The following is a 21,859-nucleotide window of genomic DNA, read 5'->3' as shown; positions in this document are numbered from 1 at the left end:
GCGCCGCCGCCGCGCCGCCGCCCCCTTGTCTCGGTGTCGGCATCGGCGTCACCCCGCGCACACCCCCCTCCCTCCGCCCCGGGCTCGGGGCTCCGGCGGCAGCCAATCAGCGCCCCGCGCCAAACCTGCCTTCAAAACTCACAGCCCAATCACCGCCCCTCGCTGGCCCCGCCGCCGCCAATCCCCTGTCAGGGCGCTGGAGGATGATTGGGTGACCGCCAGGCGGCGGCGCTGACTGGGCAGCCTCGGGCGAGTTCTGCTTTCCGATTGGCTGGAGGGCGGGGGCTCACTTTGACAAAGGCCATCCTCTTCCGCCGCCTGCCCTCCGCGCGTGCGCGGCAGGCGCCGTGTGCCCGCGGGCCGCTCGCTCTTCCCACGCGCCTCAAGCGATTGGCCGCAGGAGGCCGCGCCGCCTCTGTTGACTCGTCCCCTTCGATTGGCTGAGAAGCGCCCTTCTTACTATTTAATTGGGTAGCTAGGTATCACTCAAACCTGCCCCTTGGGGGTGGGGCTTGGCCGCGGTTCCTCCCTTCCCATTGGCAAGCCAAGATGTCAATCAAGTGGGAGTCGATCGGCGCGAAAGAAGTGTCGCGCCTTAAAGGGACAGGCACGAGCGCGGGGCCCCTGGCCGATATGGCGGCGGCGCGTGGTCCTCAGCGTACGGTGAGGCTCGGCCGCGCCTCTGAGAGGGCGGCGGCTCGGGAAGGTGGGGGGAGCCCGTCTGGGTCCCGGCCCCGCTGAATGGCGCTGGGGGTGAGGGCTAGTGGGGCCTCCTCAGACGTGCGGTGCCGCGCTGGCCGTACGGGAGGGGGTGAGGCGGGCCCGGGGCCTTTGCCCGCACCGGAGCCGCCGTGAGGGGAAGGGTGGGCAGGCTGGGGGGGCCGGGCCGGAGCGAGGCCGTGGCCGGGCGGTGCGGGGCCAGCGGCCTGGCCTCCCCGCCCCTGGCCTGCCCGGAGCAACGCGGGCGGTGAAGGCTGTCACTTCTTTTAAATGCAATATATAGATACGTATATGCACCTATCCCGTATGCACGCGTGTTTTATAATAAGTGGCAGAAAAGGATAAACGTACTCCGGTATTTAAAGCAGCCCTGTTACTGTCGCCGTGCCAGTGTCGGGAGAGCGTATTTGTAAGCGCGGGAGATTAAAGTGTTGTAATTCGGTTTGTTTTCAGAAACAATTTGGGGTCATGACTCCGAAAGCGCCTGTTCCAAAGGCAGGTGAGGCTCCATTAAGCGTTTGACCGGGTAATTACGGGCCGTGAGGCCAGCACAGCGAGCTGCGGCGTCCCGTTGGAGACCGGGCCCTGGGTTTCACGTCCGCTCCCTCACGCTTGCGAGGTGGAAACGTACCCTCAGACTGAGGTTTAACTTCAGGATGTACCTGGTGTCCTTAGGCCTGTGCGGGAGCAGCTGGCAGGTTTGGAGGTGGTTGCAGTCAGGGGGCTAGAACTTCCTCGTTCGGGTTCCTTCCGAGTGTAGAGAAGGAACAGGACCCATATCTGCTGGTGGCAGGTGACATGAAGAAATGGAGGCTTGGCTGGAGCAAGCACAGTGCACTGTGCTGAGCTGGGTGGAGGCTGCCAGCCTCTACCAGAACGTCACCTCAAACACAAGTTTCCACTTGGTTTCCTTGTTGGACATTTTGGCTTGAGGTTTGTGGCTCCGTGAAGTCAAGTGGGTTTTTGGTTGGTATTTTTTTGGTGAGTAGCTATGCCTTATTAGAGGAGTAGAGATGACGAAAAAGGTGCAGCATGATGGTGTGGAAGATATGTCACATGAGGGTTCATGGTTTGGGGTCTCCACAGCTGCATGGTGGGCACCCAGCTCGGTGTGTTCACTGTTGTGCCCTCCACCTCCACAGTGTGCCCCCGTGTTTACACCTGCACCAGCTGGAGTGGTGACAGCAGGATTTGAGGACTCCTATGTCCTTCCTGACTGGTATTTTTTCTAGCATGCATAGGCAATGATGGCAGAAAACTAGTTTTAGTCTTAAGTAGACAAATGTAGGCTATTCAGTTAATTTAGTTAGTAAAACAAAACTTGTAGGAAAAAAGTTGCCCGCTGCAGACTCTTTGTATGTGCTGAAAAAAAGAAAAAAGCAAACTTTACGCTTTCTGAACTTTGAAAACAGTTGCTTTTAATATGTCTGTCACACTACAACAGAAACTTAACAAAAAAAATACTGCATTATGCCAACATATTTTTTTTTTCCCCCCTTATTTGATGTAATGGCTTGACTAAGTTAACTTTTTTATGTCTGCTTTTAACTAGAGATGTTACGTAAATTTAGAGCACTCCTGACTCAGTTCTGTATCAGGCAGGCACAGACAGCACTTGGGTTGGCCTCTGGGTGATAGGGGCTGTTTTTCCCTCCCTGTTCTCCCAGTAATGCAGCGCTGAGGGACTAGACCAAGCTTACATTGAGATTGTCCCTCCAAAATGGCTATTTTGAAAGTTCTGATAACTGAGTACTTGAGTATTTTATGCTCGATGAACTCAGTACTTGGTTATTCTGGTTTTTTTTCCCGATCTCTAGGTAATTTTCCCCTATTTCAGCCCTTTTTTTTTCTTTGTAACAGAGTGTATGGACTACGGGGTGTCACTTAAAGCATTAACATGCTTCATTTTTTTTGTTCGTTTCTGAGCACCTATTGAAGAACTTGCAATACACCCACTCTAATTTAGTCCTTTTTTTCCAGTGCTGAAGTGCCAAAGGCACTGACTTGGTGCCTTCGTGCTTTCTTGCAGTTATTGCCAGAGAGGCTTCCTGCATTTTTCTGCCTCTTTGGTTTTACAGTTTGTTTATAAATCACTGTTATTTTACCTGTCCATGGATCTAGTCAAAACGTGTATGGCAACGAGAACAACATAAGGATATGTTTTTTCCTTTTTCTTACTGAAACATTTGATTTTCTACTGAGATTAATAGTCTCCTGGATAGTTTTTTAGGATGTGTTGTATTTCTTTAGTGCATCAGAGAAGTAACAGTGTTCTGGTGGGTTGTTTTTACCATCTATACAAGTTCCTTGGTTTGAAAAGTGTCCCTCTACCCCAAGTTGCTGATTCTTATTGGAAAACTTATCATATGAGGTTGTATCTTCCCCCACCCCCCGCTGTGTTTAGGCTTTGGGAGCTTCAGGAGGTCACTGCATGGTACTGGTGTGTTGATCTATGGCTGCTCTGTGGTTTTAATGTTCCCTTTTGCATGCTTGCGTAGGCAGGCGATGGTAGCAGCAGTGAATTTTGGAAGGTAATGTCCTCAGACCTGTGAAGGTTAAATGTGCTCAGCTTGCTACTGTTACATCATAGTGGTGCACTTACCCCCTTGTGGGACAGTTAATCTTCTTCATTTACGATTATGAGGCTTTAGTGTGGCTTAAGCAAAGAAAGACTACAGGGAGTACCCAGAAAGGGAGGAGATTTATTTAGCAAATGCGGCCTAGCTGAGATTCAGAATGAATGTATAGAGTTCCCCAATTTTCATATGTACCTTTTTTATGTTTCAAGATTTTCCCTGAGCCTCACTGTGTGATGCTCCCCATGAGAATTTCCAAGAGCAGAAGCAGACTTACATAATCTTTAACAACTTGAAAGTAAAGAGAAGAGCAAAGAATTGGTGTGATATTGGAGTCTGAGATTGGTGATGGAAATTCCTTGATTCTGTTTCATAAACTTTCTTGGTTTTTCACTCAGGTGTATTGAGAAGTCACTGTGAAACAGAATAAAAATGGTCTTAAACGTATAAGGAAGATATATCTGGTAGCAAGTGTTTGTTTGGACTGACACAATGATTGCTGATACTATAGACAATATTTCAGCACATTTTTTTCAGTATTTATTTCAAGCAGGTATCTGTACTGACTATTACACTATTCAAATTAGTGCCTGTACTCTGCATCCAGGTGAAATGTACAAGACAGGCAACTAGTCAAATGCCTGTATTTGTTTTGCTTTGTGTAGCTCGGTGTTCAGCTGTTTGAGTACCCTAACTTTCTCATTTGGTTAGTCTGCTGTTGGTTAGATAGGTGTTAGTTATGCCAGTAACAACAAGAACCTTTGTAGTTTGGGGGTTTTATGTAATTATTTTTAATTCACAGACAACATTTCACAGGTGGAAAATAAAGGCATCTAGAAAAGTTGTGATGCTGGTAGCCCTACTTTGGTTTCAGACTCATTCCCCTTTTGCCTGATTTGTGGGGTACCTTTGATTTGGATCAGTATCAGATAAAAATAACAGATGGATATTTGAATCAACATTCTGCTGTTTGGGCTGCTGAGGTTTGTGTTGCTTCTCTCATTCTGTTGCCTGCTGCATAAAATACTGTCTTGCTCAGTTCATTTTTACTTCATTATTTGGTCTTATTCATTATTCTGCATTCAGCATCCTGTAGCGCCAATGGTATTTTTGCAGGAGTGAAGTTTAGATCTTAATGTTAGCATCTAGTAGGCTTTCATTAAGGTGTCAACATTACACACTCTACAAAAGTTAGACCATAAAACGTTGTGTATGTGCATGCATACAAAAATCTGTTAAAAATATTTTTGTTAAAATCTTCTTAATTGGGGATTAGTATTCTAATTGGCTTTCTATGGCAGCAAAAGTTCTTGTGCAAATGCAGCTATTACAAGAAAAGGCCTTAAGTTGTGCAGGAAAATGTTATAAATGTAAACTGCAAAGCATTCATAAGACTGTGTTTAGGGGCATTGATTGATACATTCAGGGTACTTGGGGTCCTAATTATCTTGTCCACAGTGAATCACTTTATAAGAGGAAATTAACTGTGTATAGGCTTTGAATAACTTATACATTTTCTTAATATTTTTTCCCCTGTATTATTTTTCTTCCTCATAATGCATTTTGGGCTGTTATCTAATTTGCTATGAGAGACTTACATAAACACTTTCTGTGTTTTAATAAAAGTCACAATGTGCTCCCAATAATTGATGTTTGCAAAAGCTTAAAAAAAAAAACCCTGGCAAGATCAGCGATTGCTCAGTTGTCAAATGAGTGAAGTAGATGCTCTGTGGAGAGCCGTAGGAGCATTGCATCTGCCTGCAGCCCACTTCTCTCTCAGGTTGCCTTCAAATTCTGTTACTGAAATGTTTAGTGCTACGTGCAGTTGACAGAAATGACTAGCACCTTAAAAACAAGGATTCATATTTTATTTAATTCGTGTACACAAACCAGAAAGCTTAGGCCAGGTAGCCAGTCTTTGAGTCAAAACCATAAACGTATCCTGACTGCACAGTGTGTTCACAGCTAGGTGGTCCCCTCTGGTCATTGCTACATCCAAAAGACAGAAAATACTTGGGAGGTTTATGTAGCCCACTGAGAAATCTGTGGGCTGTGTTTTTGAGACAGTCTCAAGCTGATCTTAACAGCACATTGCTGCTCAGAAGCAGAGGTACCTTCCTGGCCGTAATTTGCTGCTGCTTTTTTCTTGTGCTGGTGTCACTAATCAGGTATAGCATAAAGTCATGTAGGTGTGGAGGTGCAATCTGTTCATGGAAGGGTAGGAAAGGCGAATTGAAGCCAGTGGAAAAGAGAGGTTGGGACTATGCAGCTGGGAAGGCAAGGTGAGGAGATTGTGTGTCGTCTGCCCCATCCACAGTCAGGCTATTACGTTAGATGAGCAGATGTAGAACTGTGGTCCTGGGTGTGCTTTATCAGGTTTGGCCACCTCAGTGCAGTGTCTCATGTGCGGTTAAGTATAATCAGTAGTTAAGAAGGCAGCTGTTTTCCAACTGACTGGTGTATTACCTTCTCACCATAAGCAAGAGACAGTATACGTAGAAGACAAAGTGGAATTGGAAACTAGTATGGAAAAGGTATTTTCTTTCTGATACTATTTTTAGTGGAGGAGAGTTAGATGTAAAAATGATACAGCCTAAGGCTGTGATGAAGGAAATAGAACTTTTGAGGTATTACAGTCTCCTGCAGCAATACTTCTACACATCATCTAATTGGATTTTACTGGGATTTTGTTGCAACAGGGAAACCAATGTGCTGAATAACAGCTTTGTTTTGGTTTCAGGATGATCTGCACAAAACTCATAACTCTGCGTCAGCCACAGACGGACTCTCTGCAACTTCATTTATAGAATATCCAAAGCACAAGCCATTTATTAATTCAGATTTGCTGCTCTCCCCACGGAAACCAGTTATTCCATATCCTGAAAGCAACAGCAGAGGTAATAGATTAACAAGGTTATTTTCTTACCTGTTTCCAAATCACATGGTGAATGCTGTTATGTACCCATCTACAAAGGTTGTGGTCTGTTTATCCTTTATTGCTGCCCAGTGATGTGCAGGTCACCTATTTTGTAGGTACTTTGCACTTCTCTTTCTGAAGAATACCTAATGAAAGAGGTAATCGTATAGCTGGAGAAAGATGCTCCTCTTCAATAGGAGAGAGCTGTAAAATTGGCGGAGTACTTTATGAAATTGTCCTGACATGTTTTCTTTGCCCCCTCTTCAGTCCTCCTCTCCTGAGTTCATGGCTGAGTTTGAAATAAGGAAGCTTTAATCCCCAGAATGGATTGGAGCAAAAGAGGGGTTTGGGCCCTGTTGAAGTGGGAAGTTTTGTCACGGACAAAGGGTGTGGCGAGAATATTTATCATATCAGTGAAAGTTAAGCATGGTGCTGAACTGAGAGCTTGCAACGTCAAAAATTTGGGAGGTGATTTTACTCCCATTTATCCTTCCTTGTTTCTAGGCTATTCCTTCTCCCTTCTTTCCCACTCTGGTCCTGGTGTTCATCTCCAGATAAGCAGGTTTGTCTTGCCTGACCTGACATGTACAGAAACATTCTGGGTTAGTTTCTGTTATTTTAGTGAATTGCCTTGTCATGCAATGAGACGTACTCCAGAGCTGCCTTGGGGTGAGTACAGCGGGCAGCACAGGGAGTTGATCCTTTGATGCGAGCTGTTTGGCTCAGGGTCACTGCAAAAATACTCTTTTAACACTAGAGTTGCCTTTAGTTGCATGAAAAACTTGGTATTTTTTCTTCATAAGGAGAAAAGTGAGAAAGATTTAGGATTAATCCTAATATTACTCAAGCGAAGTAAAAAATCAGCACGATAGGCTCAAGTCCCTGTTCCAATAACATAATTCATGTCTGAATTATTAGACACTTCTACGTTAATGATCTAGAAGATGAAATCTCAATTTTTGAAATGTTTTTAAAAACATAGTATATGCTTTCATATGCTCAGTGCCATCAGTTCTGAGAGTGAAGTTGACACAAAACTAAAGGAACCTTGTGATGGATAAAAAATCGGATGTGCAGGAAAGAGCTTCCTTGTGAATTACTGATGCAGGCGTCTTTTTATAGATTGTGTTACATGTTGCATTAGTGACAAACTTTTGACTTCCAAGTTTTAACTTGGCAACTTTTTTCAAGCATGGAATCTGCCAATTCTGAAATAAGTGCGAGCGGAGGGAGGCAATCTGATAAATTGTATCCCTTTCTAAAATTTATGAGGTGTCTTTATTAAAAAAAAAAAAGTTAAGTAAATATGAATACATACTGAAAATTAAATCCAACGGGCAGATGACCCAATATTTTACTCTTTTTGCTTAGGTTTTAAAAATGCAAAAATGTTCTGGAATGTGTAATTTAGTAAGATTAAGGATATCGGAATTAACTTCAGATGAGAAAGTAGACTTGATTGTTCCTGGGGATCCTTACTGCACCTCCCACCCCCTAATTTTTTTAAAAAAAAAAGATATTGAGAAATCCTGAAATTGAATATAGTAAATTCTGCTTATTTTGGTTTGAATTTATTTGTGTACATGTGTGCCTCAGCATACACAGTTGGTTTTAAATACTCTAATAAGAATGATGGAATGATACGTGGCATCCTGTTGGGTTTTATCTTTATCTGGTCATTTCTTGAATTGCTTCATTCCTGTATTTTGTTGGTCATTATTGTAAATATACAGAGTTTTCAATTTAGCTCTAAGGATAACAGTAACAAAGCTGTTTATAGTTTCAGCTATGCCCATTTCAACTGAATCCTGGTAACAGTAACAGTTGGTGACTGATCTTGCAAACAGGCCAAACTTCTTAACTGTGACTGCTGTCACCGGCTTCTTATTATTTAACAGGTACACTAAAGCACATAGGTTTTTTTTGATGTGGTACTAGAATGTGCTATTCTGCACTTCATGATTTGATGAGTTTTTACTCTGGAAAACTCATCCTGATAATTATTTTTTGTTTTGTTTTTGTAATCTGATGCTCAAACAAGTATGCGGTCTCAGCTTTTCTGTGCTCATGCATTCAGTAATAAAGGTGGTGTATTCTTTTTTTCTAGAGTGGTTTTAAGCACAAAGGAGTGGGTTAATGTGACCGCACAGATTAGTCCGCTATATGAGCGGTCTGTACAGATGTTCCTGTGTTTTACTCCAACAGCGCTGTATAAGGGAAAGGCTTATGCTTATGGTTCCCGTTGCAGAATTAAACAAAGCAGCTAAGAGATGTAATACATCAGATTACCAGCAGATGGTCTAATTGCAAGGTGCTTTCTTTTTGTGGTGATGAATATATAAAGGTTTTGTTGAGTAATTGTCAAAGCAGGGAATGGAATAGGGAAAGGAAAAGTTGTTCAGCTCAAAGGAGATGTATGTCTTGGGGGGGAGTAAGGGAACAAACAGAAGAATCAGAAAAGAGCTGCCACTTAGAAATAAATGTTTTTATAGCCCATCTAGTAGCTAACCTTTATTCTGCTCTGCAACCATTCATAGGAACGTTGTGTTTGTGTATTTGTTGTGCTAGCACGCACTGGGAGAGGAATAATAATATAGAGAACTGCCACTCTTTTAACTATCTAGTTGTGACCTTTCATTTTCTTTTGATAAAGAGTCAGAAGATGCACTGTTTGCACATAATCTACAGAATATTTACGTGCCTTGTTCTGGGAAATGGATGTGTCTTTCCCAAACATTTCAGATGAAAGCATGCACCAAGGGCATCTATTCTTTTGAGACTAGTTTTAGGATCAGTTGTGGTTTCAAGGGAAGCGGGTCTTAATTCCTGGAAGGAGTCTTGAATGCTGGTAGGGAACACTCTGACTTGCTTACATAACATGCTTTTATCAAAATGTTTCAATTTCAATGTTATCTTGAATGGTGATTTAATGGTATCTAACAAAAGGTACTTATTCAATTACAGCAATATTTTCTGCTCTGAAGAATCTCCAGGAAAAAATTCATCGACTGGAGTTGGAACGGCTTCAGGCGGAGGAGAATGTAAAACACCTCAGCAGAGAAACAGCAGACTATAAAAAAGTACTGAGTGAACAAATGCAACACAAAGAGCATGACAAGACTGAGGTGTCAAAGAAAAATCAAGGTTGTTTGCAAACTTTATATAGATACTACAGAATACTGATGTGGATGAAACTTGAGTTTTATCAATGCATAAAACTCTTTTCACATAATCATAGAATAGTTCTGATTGGAAGGGACCTTTAAAGGTAATCTAATCCAACTCTCCCTGCCGTGAGCAGGAACATCTTCAACTAGATCAGGTTCCTCAAAACCCCATCCAGCCTGACCTTGAATGTATCCAGGGATTGGGGCATCTCCTACCTCTCTGGCAACCTGTGCCAGTGCTTCACCACTCTGTGTGAACAATTTCTTCCTTACATCTAGTCTAAATCTTCCCTCTTTTACTTTAAAGCCATTACCCCTTGGTCCTATCGCAACAGACCCTGCTGCAAAATTTGTCCCCATCTTTCCTGGAGGCCCACTTTAAGTATTGAAGGGCTGCAATAAGGTCTCCCTGGAGTCTTCTCTCCAGGCTGAACAACCCCAACTCTCTCAGCCTGTCCTCACTGGAGAGGTGCTCCATTCCTCTGATTGTTTTTGTGGCCCTCCTCTGGACCTGCTCCAACAGGTCCATGTCTTTTCTGTACTGAGAATTATTTTTTAATTAATTTACTTTGTTCAGCATCTTTTACTTTGCAGTGACATGTGGAGTTATGAGAAATAATTTTAAAAATATACTTTTTTTTAGGTATTTACATGCATACAGAAGTTCATTAGGCTTAATCAGTGGGTTTCTTTAGATGGTCCTTTTCTTGTTTGTTTTGGAACTGTCCTGAAAACAACAAAAAAAAAAATCCCAAGAGCAAGGCGTGCATGATTTCACTTTTTCTGCCTTTTGTTATCTTCAGAACTGGCTTCTCAGCTGGCAGCTGCCGAGTCTCGGTGCAGCCTTTTAGAGAAACAGCTGGACTACATGAGAAGAATGATCCAGCATGCAGAAGATGAGAAGTCGCATCTCTTGGAGAAACAGGTGTGTTCTCAAGATTATTTCTGGGTTAAATTATAAAAATCATGAACTATGTCATGACTTTTTGTAGTTGCTGTAATTTGTGGATGTCTATTTCAGCTGCCTTTTATATACTATGGGGTGGATAATTTCCATACTTAAATTTCCCATTTTTATCTGGACTGTGTTATTTTTCTGCCTTTGTGCACCTGTCTCTAAGGCAGTATCAGGCTCTGGTATTAATAAGAATTGTTTGCTTCTGTGTGATTCACTTACTGCAGTAGCTCATCTTTATCCCTCAAGTGTTATATACCCATGTGCCACTGAGAAAGTGTCTCCCTTTTGTGTTTACACTCTTCAGGTCTTAAGGGATTTTCTTTACTAGTACTGCTTTTGCTAAACTGGGGCTAAAATACTGATTCTGTAGAAATAATAGTAAAATTTCTATTTCTTACCATCAGTGTCTCTGGGATTGGGCCTGTGTCTAGAATGAACTTGAATTTTGCTTTATTGGAGGATGGATCACTTAGAGCTCTGTTCATGGGTCTCTATTTCGCTCTATTAGATATTTACTGAAGAAAAAATAAGAAAGCTATCTCTAATAGCTGAGTAATGAGAATTTCTTACCACATTGGGTTTGGAAGGAGGACACACTGCAGAATTCTCTCCCACCTGAACCTGGTTGAGTGTGAGGCTCCCAGTGTTGATGGGCCAGTGGCACAGTTGCTCCCTAATCATAACACCGTTTAAAAATACCTAGAGGGAAGCAGTAGCTCCTTTGGACTGTTTATAGGCCTCCTTTGTGCTGCAAAGGTTTACTATAGATGGCCCTGTTTTATTGTGCTTATAATTGTTTTACTTTTCACTTCTCCCTTCAAGGGTTCGTTGGAGAGGGATCGGCTGCTTGATCAATCACACGTTCAGTCGAAATTGGAAAAGCTGGATATGCTGGAAAAGGAGTACAGGAGACTTACTACGATGCAGTCCATAGCGGAGGTCTGTCATTTGTACTGGATACTATATCAGATTTATCTTGTCTATTGTAATCAGCACTTTATAGCTACATGTCAATATACCTGAGCAAAACTTTGTGCTGTAGAGACAAATAGCAAGTACACATTTATTTTTTTATTTTAAAGCTTAAGTGTTGTAAAAACTTGCAGTTATTGTGGAAGTCTAAGTAGGCTTTATGTCACTGCACTCTGCTTAGCCTTAGCTGTATCTGTTGGTGTTCCTCTTTCGTGGTTAGTTGGTGTATAGGCATGTAGGACTGTGGGCGTTCCTAAGCTCCCAACTTCTGCCTTGCGTGGTGCTGGATGCTAGCAGTTATATTCTGTTATGACCCAGATTTGACTTGATTTGTGTGGATTTGTTTGGGTGTTTTTTTCTCTTACCACTTGCCCTTCTTCTTAAGGAACATAATTAGTAGTTATTTTACTTGCAGAGCTCTGGAGCCTGGCATTGACAAACAGAGCATCTACCTCTGTCAGTGCGTTTGAATCAGTTTGCCTCTTCAGGATTCCTTTTGAATCTGTAACTTTTACAAGTTAAACATGACCGTGTTTGGTCATGTTCTTTCTGTCTACCATCTGTGGTGGTGGCTTCTGAAGTCTGGTCCACGTACCTCTTTCTGCTGCTGAAGAGGGACCACAAGAATCCCAAGCATGGGAACTACAGAGGGCTTAACCAGGGAGAGGCTTCCACCTGCAAAGTTCCTCCATCCAAAAGGATCAGATAGTACATTGTGGTATTGAGGACAGCTCTGGACTCTGTCAAAATTGTGGGCTTGCTAGCTTGCACACCAGCCCTTACCTAGGCGCTGCAGTAGATGCTGTTTGTCCAGGAGCACATAAGGAAGTGTTTGACAGTAAATCTTTAGCTGGTTTGCTGCAGGACCTTCAGACGCTACAGCTATTCTTGGGAGTCCCTGACTCAAGGCAGCTGTAATGAGCTGTTTAAGATCCTCACACCCCATTTTGGGTGCATTTATGGAAAAAAAGTACCTGCACTGTTTACCTGGGCCAAGTTCTTTGAGAGACGAGTGTCTCCCGGGCCTTGTTCATTGAAAGGAGTGTTAAGTTCCTCCAGGGTTGAAACAACTGGTTCAGCAACAGGAATTCCTTTCTCAAGGGCTTTTACCAAGTTTTTGACTCATAGCAGTTAGAGTTTGGTGAGGCTGGGTTGGGTTTTTTTTGTGCCTGGCTAGTGAACATAACTTCAGCATAACAATTTGGTTTTGTTTGGTTTTTTTTCCTGGATCCTTTGATTCTTTGATATCTTTAGGAATTAGTAGCTGTCACAAATCTATTTTAGTGGAATTGGGTGTTAAATTCACACAATTTTGAATCAATTCTAGGAGCTGAGAGAAGTGTGGACTCAGGTCCGACTAAAGGTCATTTTCCTTGTGATCATTTTGCTGTCATGAGCTGTTTTCTGATCGACAGGTCTGCCCCTGTGCTTGCAGGCTCTGTTTGTAGGGGAGCATCCATGTGCCAAATGTTACTGTGTAATCCTGAAAGGATGACGGCACACTTGGCTCAAAACAGTTGCATCTGTTGCCTCTTTGATCTCTGCTTTAGTTGTGGCAGGACCCTCGGAAGATTTGCAAGTTTAATTTGAAGCAAGACATAGATAAAAAAGAGTATTTCCGTACATTGTGTACTGAAATGGATGGAAAGTGGCGAGATGACTTCTCGTGAGTGAGCAATGATTTAACTGCCTCTGATTTCAGATGCTCTGCTGGAGCACAAGTTGTGTGTGGATCTTACTGAGAGCATTTAATCTCTAAAACCTGCAGAGCCTGGTTCTAAGTGCTACCTTCAAGCAATTTGTCATTATTAATGTTGGCTGTAAAAAGGAAATGCTGAGATTCTTATTCATGTGAAGGGCTCCTAATTGGAGTACATGCCTCAAAAGCATTTTCTAGTGTAAGTTTATCGCAACTGTAGTCCCGCAGTGCAGTCTCTGAGTAGCTGATGGAGAGAGTCTGAGGATGGAGTGAGGGGATGGAGTAAGGGGACGGGGTTGTTCCCTAAAAGTGCGGTTTGGGCTCTGGTCTTGTGTATGGCCAGAATTTGAATGTGTGTGTAGATGACATGCTTCGAAGAACTGTAGTTGGTAGTAATTAGATTTTTTTTCTTAGTGCTAACAATGAGGCTTCATAAAACTCATCGTTCTGTGAACAGAAGTAATGAATCCTCACATCCTGTTGGGACTGTGCACTACCTACATCTCTTGCTTTTCCTGTATTCTCAAACTGCCCTGTTCCAGCTGGGTGTACGCTGGCTGTTTGGCTGTCAAGCAGGTGCCAGTTTGCAAGGTAGTTAAGCCCGGAGGTAAAAGCTGTCTTCACACTGGAGACATATCCACTCTGATGGAACTAATTTGGATGTTTATCCCAGCAGCTGATTTTCAGGAAAATTTAGGTATTGGGTATCTTTAAGGGCTCAAAACTTTCTGTCTCTGGTTAAAGTTGCTTGAAACTTATTTCAATGGCAACCAGAAGGATAGGTAAGGTGATCACATGAAACTTCACTTCTTTTAGAAGAGGGGCAAAAATAGATGTTGAAATATTTAATTTCTGTTTTTTCACTGAATGTTTTTGCAGCGGTTATGGTGACAGAGCAGAGTGTTTTAGGCAGCCCAGTGCTGACCTGCGGGGCCCTTTTGTGCCATACTTCCTTATGTGTTGGGCAGTGTTTCCAGGGAGCATTGGTGTGTTTGCTGTTAGGTCGCCCTCTGGCCTCAGTCCCCAGTAACCTGTCTGCCTGAGGGAGAGCTGAGTTCGGAAGACAAATTGAGTGATAGCTTTTTCTGTAAGCAAGAAAAAAAAACCCTTTCTTTTGGGAATATAACGTGGATAGATAACTTCCAACAGGGTCTGATGTTCTTGCTGTGCAGTTTAAGCTGCAGCTGAACCCCTGACTCGGTTCATTTTGGTACAAAAGCATTGGCCCAGCTTCACATCAGTCTTCCATTCAAACAGAAAAATTGCTTCAGGATTTCCATATTAAACATTCTTTCATATGTAACAGGTGAAGCAAAGATCTTTGTGTGACTGACCACGTGGAAATCAAGAATTGTGCCACATACCGTAAAGGGTGAAAGATGATTTTTAAGTTACCTGTAATAACTGATTGGAATGGGGGAAAAAAAAATAGTCAAAAGAGTTCTTTTGTTCAACAGAAAAAGTTGGTTCCTTTATATATAGTGCCTTTGTCCGCAATATTTATCTAGGGTTTTGCCTTTTAACGCCTTGGTGTAACAGCTGGTTACATTAATCTTGCAGTTAATGCTTAGGTAAAGCAGAGTTTAAATATTAAGAGCCTCTTTGAGTTTTAGTTCATTAAAATATATATATATATATACACACATACACAAATATAGGTGTTACTGTGAATTGCATGCTTTTTTGACTTAAGTTTAATTATTGGCTTTGTGAATAATGCTCAGTCTTTGGAGGGAGAAGAAAGGAAGTTGTTTTGTGTCCTGGAGCGCTGGATCATTTTTAGTTTTTTTTTTTTACTCTGTTGTATAAAATCAGAAAACTATTTAATAGCCTTCACATTGGGAGTTTAAGTGTATCCTGCTTAAAAAAGAGTTTCATCTTGTTGGAGAGTTTACACGGAAATGTGTGCCTTTCTCCTTAACTCTTCTCTTTGAAAGGGGCTTTCAAAAGACTTCTTACATGTTTTTAGCCATAAAAAGATGAAATTGCTTCAGTTTTACTTAAAGATATCTCAGAGGCATCATAGAAACTTCCCTCCTCTATTAATAAGTTGGTTATATGTTCAAAAACTCTTCTCTTTTAAAAGTTTGTTACGGAAATTTAGTGGTCTAAATATAAAGCAAGTCTCTCAGCTTATAATGATTCATGATACACCTTTGTTAGCCCTTCTGTTGTACAAAATCCAGGATAATGTACGCAAAACCATCTACTTTCTAGGTTTTTTTTACAACTGAAGAGAAAGACAGCCTTGCCTATTGCTCTCCCTGTAGGCTGCGACTTTACTTCCGCAATTGGTATCTGAATTTAAATACAAAAATCAGTTAATTTTTAAGCTTAAGCACTTGATTACTGTATTTATACTTTGCTGTATTTATGCTTTTACGGACAAAACTTCAGCAATCATTCTAATGCTGAAGTCTTCAGTTAGCCTTAAGTTGTAAGTTGAACTGATAGACTTTTGCTCAAGCTCTTAGTATTGTAGGCTTCAGGAAAAAAGCATTGTTTCACTAGTAATGCTATTATTTTTATTCAACTTGGACTAGAAAAAAATGAAAGAGCTGGAACAGAAGCTTCAGGAGGAAGAACACGCAAGGAAGCTTGTTCAGGAAAAAGCAGCTGAGGTAACCAACAGGAAATTTCTTTTGTACTGGTATGCACTGTAATTAGCTCTTCCTTTCCATCAACTTTTCAACTAAACTTGCTGAAAGTGCCTCCCGTGTATAAAAAAAAAAAATGAAAACCTTGGTTTAGTCTTCCTGCCCCTTCCCTCCTGTCTGAGATGCCAAATGTTTTGAAGTTCTCTGAGCTTTTTGGAAACCTTTTTCTAACAGCTCCTGCGCAGTGAAGTTTGATTTCTTAAATAAAAGAAGCTAGTTGGAAAAGAGGAGTAGAAATTCAGACTAATTCATAGTTGAGGGTCCATGAGGATCTCTGCTTTAAATAGATCAAGGTCAACAAGCATGTTCCCTTGTTCATAATTGTAACTGGAAATATTGTAGGAGTCAAAAAAGAGGCAACATGCTATCGGTTATGAGCCCATAAAGACACTGGTCTTCTAACCTTGAAGTGTTGTGCTCATTAAATATTCATTGTATGCTGAAGAAGTATATAGGTAGTGCGTTAGGCTCTAGCATTAGCCTTTGCCATGAGTTTGAGGGCAGTGAAAAGGATGTCTCAAATTAATCATGAATAATTGTTCTGTGAATGCTTCCAGTTGAAATTGGTTAGGAGGTGATTACTAAAGCCATGCTATGGCTTCCTCTTGAAGGGAACAGCAAAGCGTGTAGAGCTCACTGACAGTGAGAATCCTAACCTTAACCCTTCCAATAGGTGGTTGCATTTTGGGGTTGGGTTTTTTTTTACTGTCAAATTTTATAGAACAGAAGGAATAGTTGTCCGTTAATTGTCTGCCACAGGATGAACTGAGCAGGGTTGGGTGGCTTGACTTCCCTAATATCTTGTTGAGTGTAAAGCACAGCTGATGTTTTGGCACTTGCCTGCCTGGGAGTCATGCAGTAAGAGTAATTCTCTAACTTACTAGGATTAGTGATGAGTAGTGCTACCAAAGGAAGTACTCTTATTTAATGTTTAAATTGACCTTAGACTGCAGAAGCGTCCTAAATCTCGAAGCCCTTGCTTTTAGAGAGTCTGTATTTGAAAAATTGTTGTTTTGCAAATCTCAGCTTACTCTGTCTCTGATTAACTATTAATACAATTCTGGTAACTTCCCTTATTCCCTCAATTAAAGCTTCAGACAGGCCTAGAAACCAACAGACTACTGATTCAAGCAGCATCACCGTTGCTTTCTCCAAAAGCAAGAAAACCCAGGAAGAAAACTAAGCAGCCAGAGAAGGTAACGTGCTGGGGAAGAGAAGGGCAATTACTGAGGAGTAAAATTAGTAGGGTGCATGCATGCAAACAGGGAGGTAGGTTGCCTCTCCTATTACGACGCAAAGGGAAAATGGGATTGCTGCAGTGTCATCTTTGGTAAACATTTCTCTCTTCTTTCCTTTCAGAAACACTCTCATACAAGCCATCTCACTACGCAGCCCCATTACAGACTGTGTCTGGGTGATGTACCCTTTGTAGCTGGGAAGGTGAGCTGCTTAATTCCAAAGCTTAACGCTCAGTATAGCTGCAGCTCCTTAAGTGGCTTTGACTCGGTGCACTCCTGACACCCAGTGGTTGGATCATTTAATTTTCTTTGACTCTCTCTCTTTCAGTTTGTCTTCAAAAGGCTTGTTGAACAGTGGTAATTTGCTGAACTGGCATTTCCAAAACAGGATCCTCTCTTGCTGCTTGTCAAGCTATTCTTGTTAGTGCATATTCATTCAAACAAAAAATACATTGCTGACAGCAAATCAAATGTTATTGTTTTTAAATGTTTCCTGTTATTATTAAGTAAGTTGTTGACAATGCCATTTTAAAGTAGTCTCTTTTACTTTCCCAGTCTACCAGTCCCAGCCATTCAGTTGGTGCCAACGTGCAACACGTCCTACACCTGATGAAGCAGCACACGAAAGCTTTGTGTAACAGTCGTGTGGTAAATGATACTCCACTGGCAAAATCCGTCAGCACTGGTCATCCTGCCAGCAAAAGCAGAAAGTCATCTCTGCCAAAGGACTCCTCTTCATCCCAGGAAGAGCTCTCAGAAGTGTTGCTAACTTTACAAGATGAATTTGGGCAGATGAGTTTGTGAGTTTGGCATGTTCTCCATTGCAGATCATGAATGTAGACGCTTTGTATTTTAGCCTTTTGCTTTAAAGTTGGAAGGTTTTGCCTGAGAAAGGAGTTAGTTTTAGGAAATCTCTAGCGTATGATCTCTCTGTTCAACTGGCTGCAGAGGCTGTCATTTCTTCTCACACAGATAAAGAGAGAATCTGATGAAGAGCCTGGACTCCATACCTGCATTTATATGCAGCAGTATTGAATTTGTGTGGGGAAGGGGAGAAGTGTGATAAAAGCCCCTGATGCAATGGACAAATACTCCTTTAAAGGACATCTTTACAAGTCATTTTTCTTGTCTGGGTTAAGAGAACATTAACGTTATCCTAATGCACAACTGCAGTATATAGACACAAAATAGTAACTGAGAGAGCGCTGAGATCATGCCCTCGGGGGTTATTTGGTTATTTTGAGTGTGTGTATTGAAGTTCGAAGCTACTTAGGTTACTGAAACTTAGTGTTGCAGCAGCCTGCCACCAGGATGTGCTACTGTAATAATGCTGCTGACCAGCAAAACTGCTCTTACTGGTTCATTATGGCATGTTGAATATGGCTGGCTGCTGATGCTATGGTTTCCCAGAAGTGTTATTTCTGAACTGGGTGTACAAGCACTGGAAGCCAAGGGAGTCTGATGCAAGCTTTGTTCTGTCTGAATTCGTGCTAGTGATCACCAGCAGCTGTCAAAGCTTGTCCAGGAAGCCCCAACCATTGCTGTGAGGGAGGATCTGGAAAGGGAACTTGAGGTGCTGGTGGGGAAGATGGAAGCAAAGGCAGATCAGATCAGCAAAGTCCGGAGGCATCGGTTGCAGGTGAGTTACTTTTGATTATGTTCATGCTTCTGTAGAGTTTCTATCTTAAGGGGTTTTGACGTTATATCCTAATTGAGCAGCAATTGAATAAAGCAGAAGTAACTCCTGTAGAGCAGTAGTGCCTAGCTTTAGCTTTGATGTCCCAAAGTTAGTCTGCACACCTCCATCTTTCTATCCCATTGTTTCTGCAGAAGTATCCTTTGTGTCTTACCATGTCACCCTTGTGCCTACTCTTCATCCTGTCCTGGGCAGACCTTTCCCATCTGTTCTTGCATTGCCTTTTATGCTCCTCTTCCCCAAAACAGGGAAAAGATTGTCTACTGTGTGATAGCAAATCCCACAGCTGTTGAATTCTGCAAATGGCATAAGCTGGTGGGGCAATACACAACCTGAGAAACAACATATAGGGCTGGAAGGTGTGAGTCTACTTCCTGGGCCCCCAGTAGTCTGTCTGGGAAACACTCCTGGTTGGATATCATAGAATCATAGAATGGTTAGAGTTGGAAGGGACCTTAAAGGTCATCTGGTTCCAACCCCCCTGCCATGGGCAGGGACACCTCCCACTAAACCAGGTTGCTCAAAGACCCATCCATCCTGAACACTTCCAGGGATGGGGAATCCACAGCTTCCCTGGGCAACCTGTTCCAGTGCCTCACCACCCTCACAGTAAATAATTTTTTTTTCTGGTATCTAATGTAAATCTCCCCTCTTTCACTTTGAAACCATTACCCCTCATCCTATCGCTACACTCCCTGATAAAGAGTCCCTCCCCATCTCTCCTGTAAGGCCCCCTTTTAGGTACTGGAAGGGGCTACAGGGTCTCCCTGGAGCCTTCTCTTCTCCAGGCTGAGCAACTCTCTCAGCCTGTCTTCATGGGAGAGGTGCTCCAGTGCTCTGATCATTTTCGTGGCCCTCCTCTGGGCTCGCTCCAACAGGTCTATGTCCTTTTTATGTAGCAGTTCCCAGCATTCTGCACGTACTGTAGGCTGCTGACTAGCTACTGACACAACTTGTAGGAGTTCTCAAAAAACTTGTTTTCTGTTTGTTGGGGTTTGTTTTGTTTTTTAATCACTAGATGGTAGGCAGTGACAAATCAACTTTTTGTCATATATAACTGTTTCTGTTATGTTCATGATGGAGACGTTCCCCTGTCATCAACTTGTCGGTTTTAAAAAGATAACCTGGTAGTTCAGACTGTAAGCAGAGCACAGTTCTAAAGATGCGAATATAGCAATGCTGTGTAAGGAAAATAAAATATTTATTATTCAGGGTGGCTTGGGAGCATTCATTTGCTTAATTGGGTGAGATGAGTGGTGGGATATTTTAGCTGTCTGGAAGAATTGCAGAACATGAACTGAAACAAGGTCACTGCTTAATCTTCGGGCTTCTCTTTCAGCTAGAGAGACTTAAGAGAGAATGCAAGGCCAAAAAGACCTCTGCCAAACAAACAAAAGAAAGCAGGTTCCCTGTCAGTGAGGTCAAAGTAACAACTACAGTAACCACAAAAGGAAAGAATGCTGGTCCCATCAAGGTGAAACCTGGAGAGAAGAGTCGGAAAAACCTTCAGTTGTTGAGAGACATGCAGACCATACAGACCTCGCTACAGAAAGACGATGTCAGCTGGGACTACTGACTCTTTTGCAGATGTTCTCGAACCACTGTGGTCAGACTTTCCCATGTCCCAGATACGAAGCTGCTGCCTTTCTTGCTATGTGAAAGAGACTACTGGATGCCAAGTGCACTTTTGAAATATGGGCCCTCAACTCTCCATCCCTGGGTTTGATTGTATATATTATGGTCTAGCTTAAAACACATTCCATTTTTAAGGTACGCAGCCACCAAATCTAAGCAGAGGTCTCCACCGGTTCCTTCCATGTTGTGGTTCCAGCAGTCCCTCCACTTTCTTTCAGCGCACCAAGGGCAACATGTCCATGTGGGCTGGTGTGTGTGAAACGCCAGTGCGATTTCATGCTGCCGTTGGGAGGCTCCTCAAGATGCGTCCTGTTTGGAAACAATGCTGTGACCTGAAGTCTGAAGGACTGTTGTCAGTTCTGTTCTGTGAGCAGCTGCAGATACTCAGGTCCTGAGTGTGCCTAAGGAGAACAGGCAAACCCTTTGGAAGGTGTTTTCTGTAGGTGTTCTCTCCTCAAAAAGCTTTCCTAGTTCTTGTCCTGCTGCATTGCGTTAGTCAGCATTAATGGCAATGGATGCTTCAGTACTCAAAAAAGCAGAAAAACAACTTCTACAAATTATTTTGCTTAACGATTGATTGAATCAAGTCCGAATAGTGTAATTTTTCTACAGCAATTGTACTTTATGAAAAAGCTCTAGGACAGGGGCGATTACCCCATCTCCTTGTCCACAGGTTTGGGTGGGAGATAAACCACAAGTGTTTTAAATTGCAAGTGCCTCAATCATGCCATTGAGTCCTGGCATCTTGCTTTTAACTTTAAATGTGCTTTGTTGAGCTATCTACTTTGGTAGTGGTGCAATTCATTTTGCACTCTCACTTGCACAGCTGAGTAAATGTTATTTATTACGTTAATAATGTAAAGAATTTCCTATTAATGGAATGTATAGAAGACCCAGATTACCCGTTTATACAGCTGAGAAATAATAAAGCCAACCTGCCTGTTGAGTGAGTTGTGGGAAAGCTGCACTTCCTCTAACTCCGGTGTTTTGCACTGAGCCCCATCCAGTGGTTTGTGTTTTTGGGTTTTTTTTTGGTGATGGGACATCCCCCTGGTCAGGGAGATGAGTAGAGCTGCTAGCAAGCTGCAGGTAAGGGAGGGACAGGGTTGTCCACCCTTCCCTGTAGCTAATGGGCAGGGAACTGTAGGGCCAGCACAGGCAGAGGGATTTCAGTTACCTGTAGGTGATCCACCCTGCTTCCTTCCAAGGCACAGAAGGCTGTAGCTACGAGGGGAGACGGCAGAAGCTGTTAACCAGGCCTGGAGCCACCTCCTTAACTTCATTTACGTGAGGGACATGGGCTCTGTGTAGCTGGAGTAGCCACTTGGGAGAGCAATTCATCCTGGGGGTCTCTGGTTCAGCAGCAGCTGAAACCTCACTCAGTAGTTCCACTTGGGAAGGGCCTCCGGGGACCAGCCTGCTCAGGTGGGTTGAGGTCAGGTGTCCTTTAGGCTGATGCAGATGAGTTGAAGATGCAGCTCCTCAATGCTGGAGGCTCAGGACTACTGTAGGCTCCGTATGTGCTGCATGCAGTGCCTGAGGTGCCCAGGCTGGAATTATGCCTAGTAGGGGTGAGAGTGTCAAGGAGCAGGCATCGATCCCAGATCATCTGTGAATTTGGGCT

The 21,859-nt window shown here is 42.7% G+C and overlaps 1 protein-coding gene across 1 annotated transcript; it reads left to right on the top strand.

Annotated features, from left to right (window-relative positions):
* Positions 1 to 603: 603 nt before the first annotated feature.
* CEP57 (centrosomal protein 57) lies at positions 604 to 21,193 on the top strand. The gene is made up of 11 exons (XM_074150977.1): positions 604 to 663; positions 6,037 to 6,193; positions 9,178 to 9,357; positions 10,184 to 10,305; positions 11,161 to 11,277; positions 15,553 to 15,630; positions 16,758 to 16,862; positions 17,026 to 17,106; positions 17,460 to 17,704; positions 18,399 to 18,543; positions 19,940 to 21,193. The coding sequence occupies exons 1-11, from the start codon at positions 634 to 636 to the stop codon at positions 20,174 to 20,176; spliced, it is 1,497 nt and encodes a 498-aa protein (XP_074007078.1). The 5' UTR covers positions 604 to 633; the 3' UTR covers positions 20,177 to 21,193.
* The last annotated feature ends 666 nt before the right edge of the window (positions 21,194 to 21,859 follow it).

The sequence above is a fragment of the Numenius arquata genome, chromosome 1, assembly GCF_964106895.1.
Source record: "Numenius arquata chromosome 1, bNumArq3.hap1.1, whole genome shotgun sequence".
In the NCBI taxonomy this organism is placed as follows: Eukaryota; Metazoa; Chordata; class Aves; order Charadriiformes; family Scolopacidae; genus Numenius; species Numenius arquata.
Note: the sequence above shows the minus strand (reverse complement) of the source record. Positions and strands in the feature narration are given on the sequence as shown.

Excerpts from the sequence above, each read along its gene's own strand:
- CEP57 (XM_074150977.1), top strand. The coding sequence starts at position 634 with ATGGCGGCGGCGCGTGGTCCTCAGCGTACG. Across the intron at positions 664-6,036 it reads CGCGTGGTCCTCAGCGTACG|GATGATCTGCACAAAACTCA; the intron begins GTGAGGCTCGGC and ends TTTTGGTTTCAG. Across the intron at positions 11,278-15,552 it reads CGATGCAGTCCATAGCGGAG|AAAAAAATGAAAGAGCTGGA; the intron begins GTCTGTCATTTG and ends AACTTGGACTAG.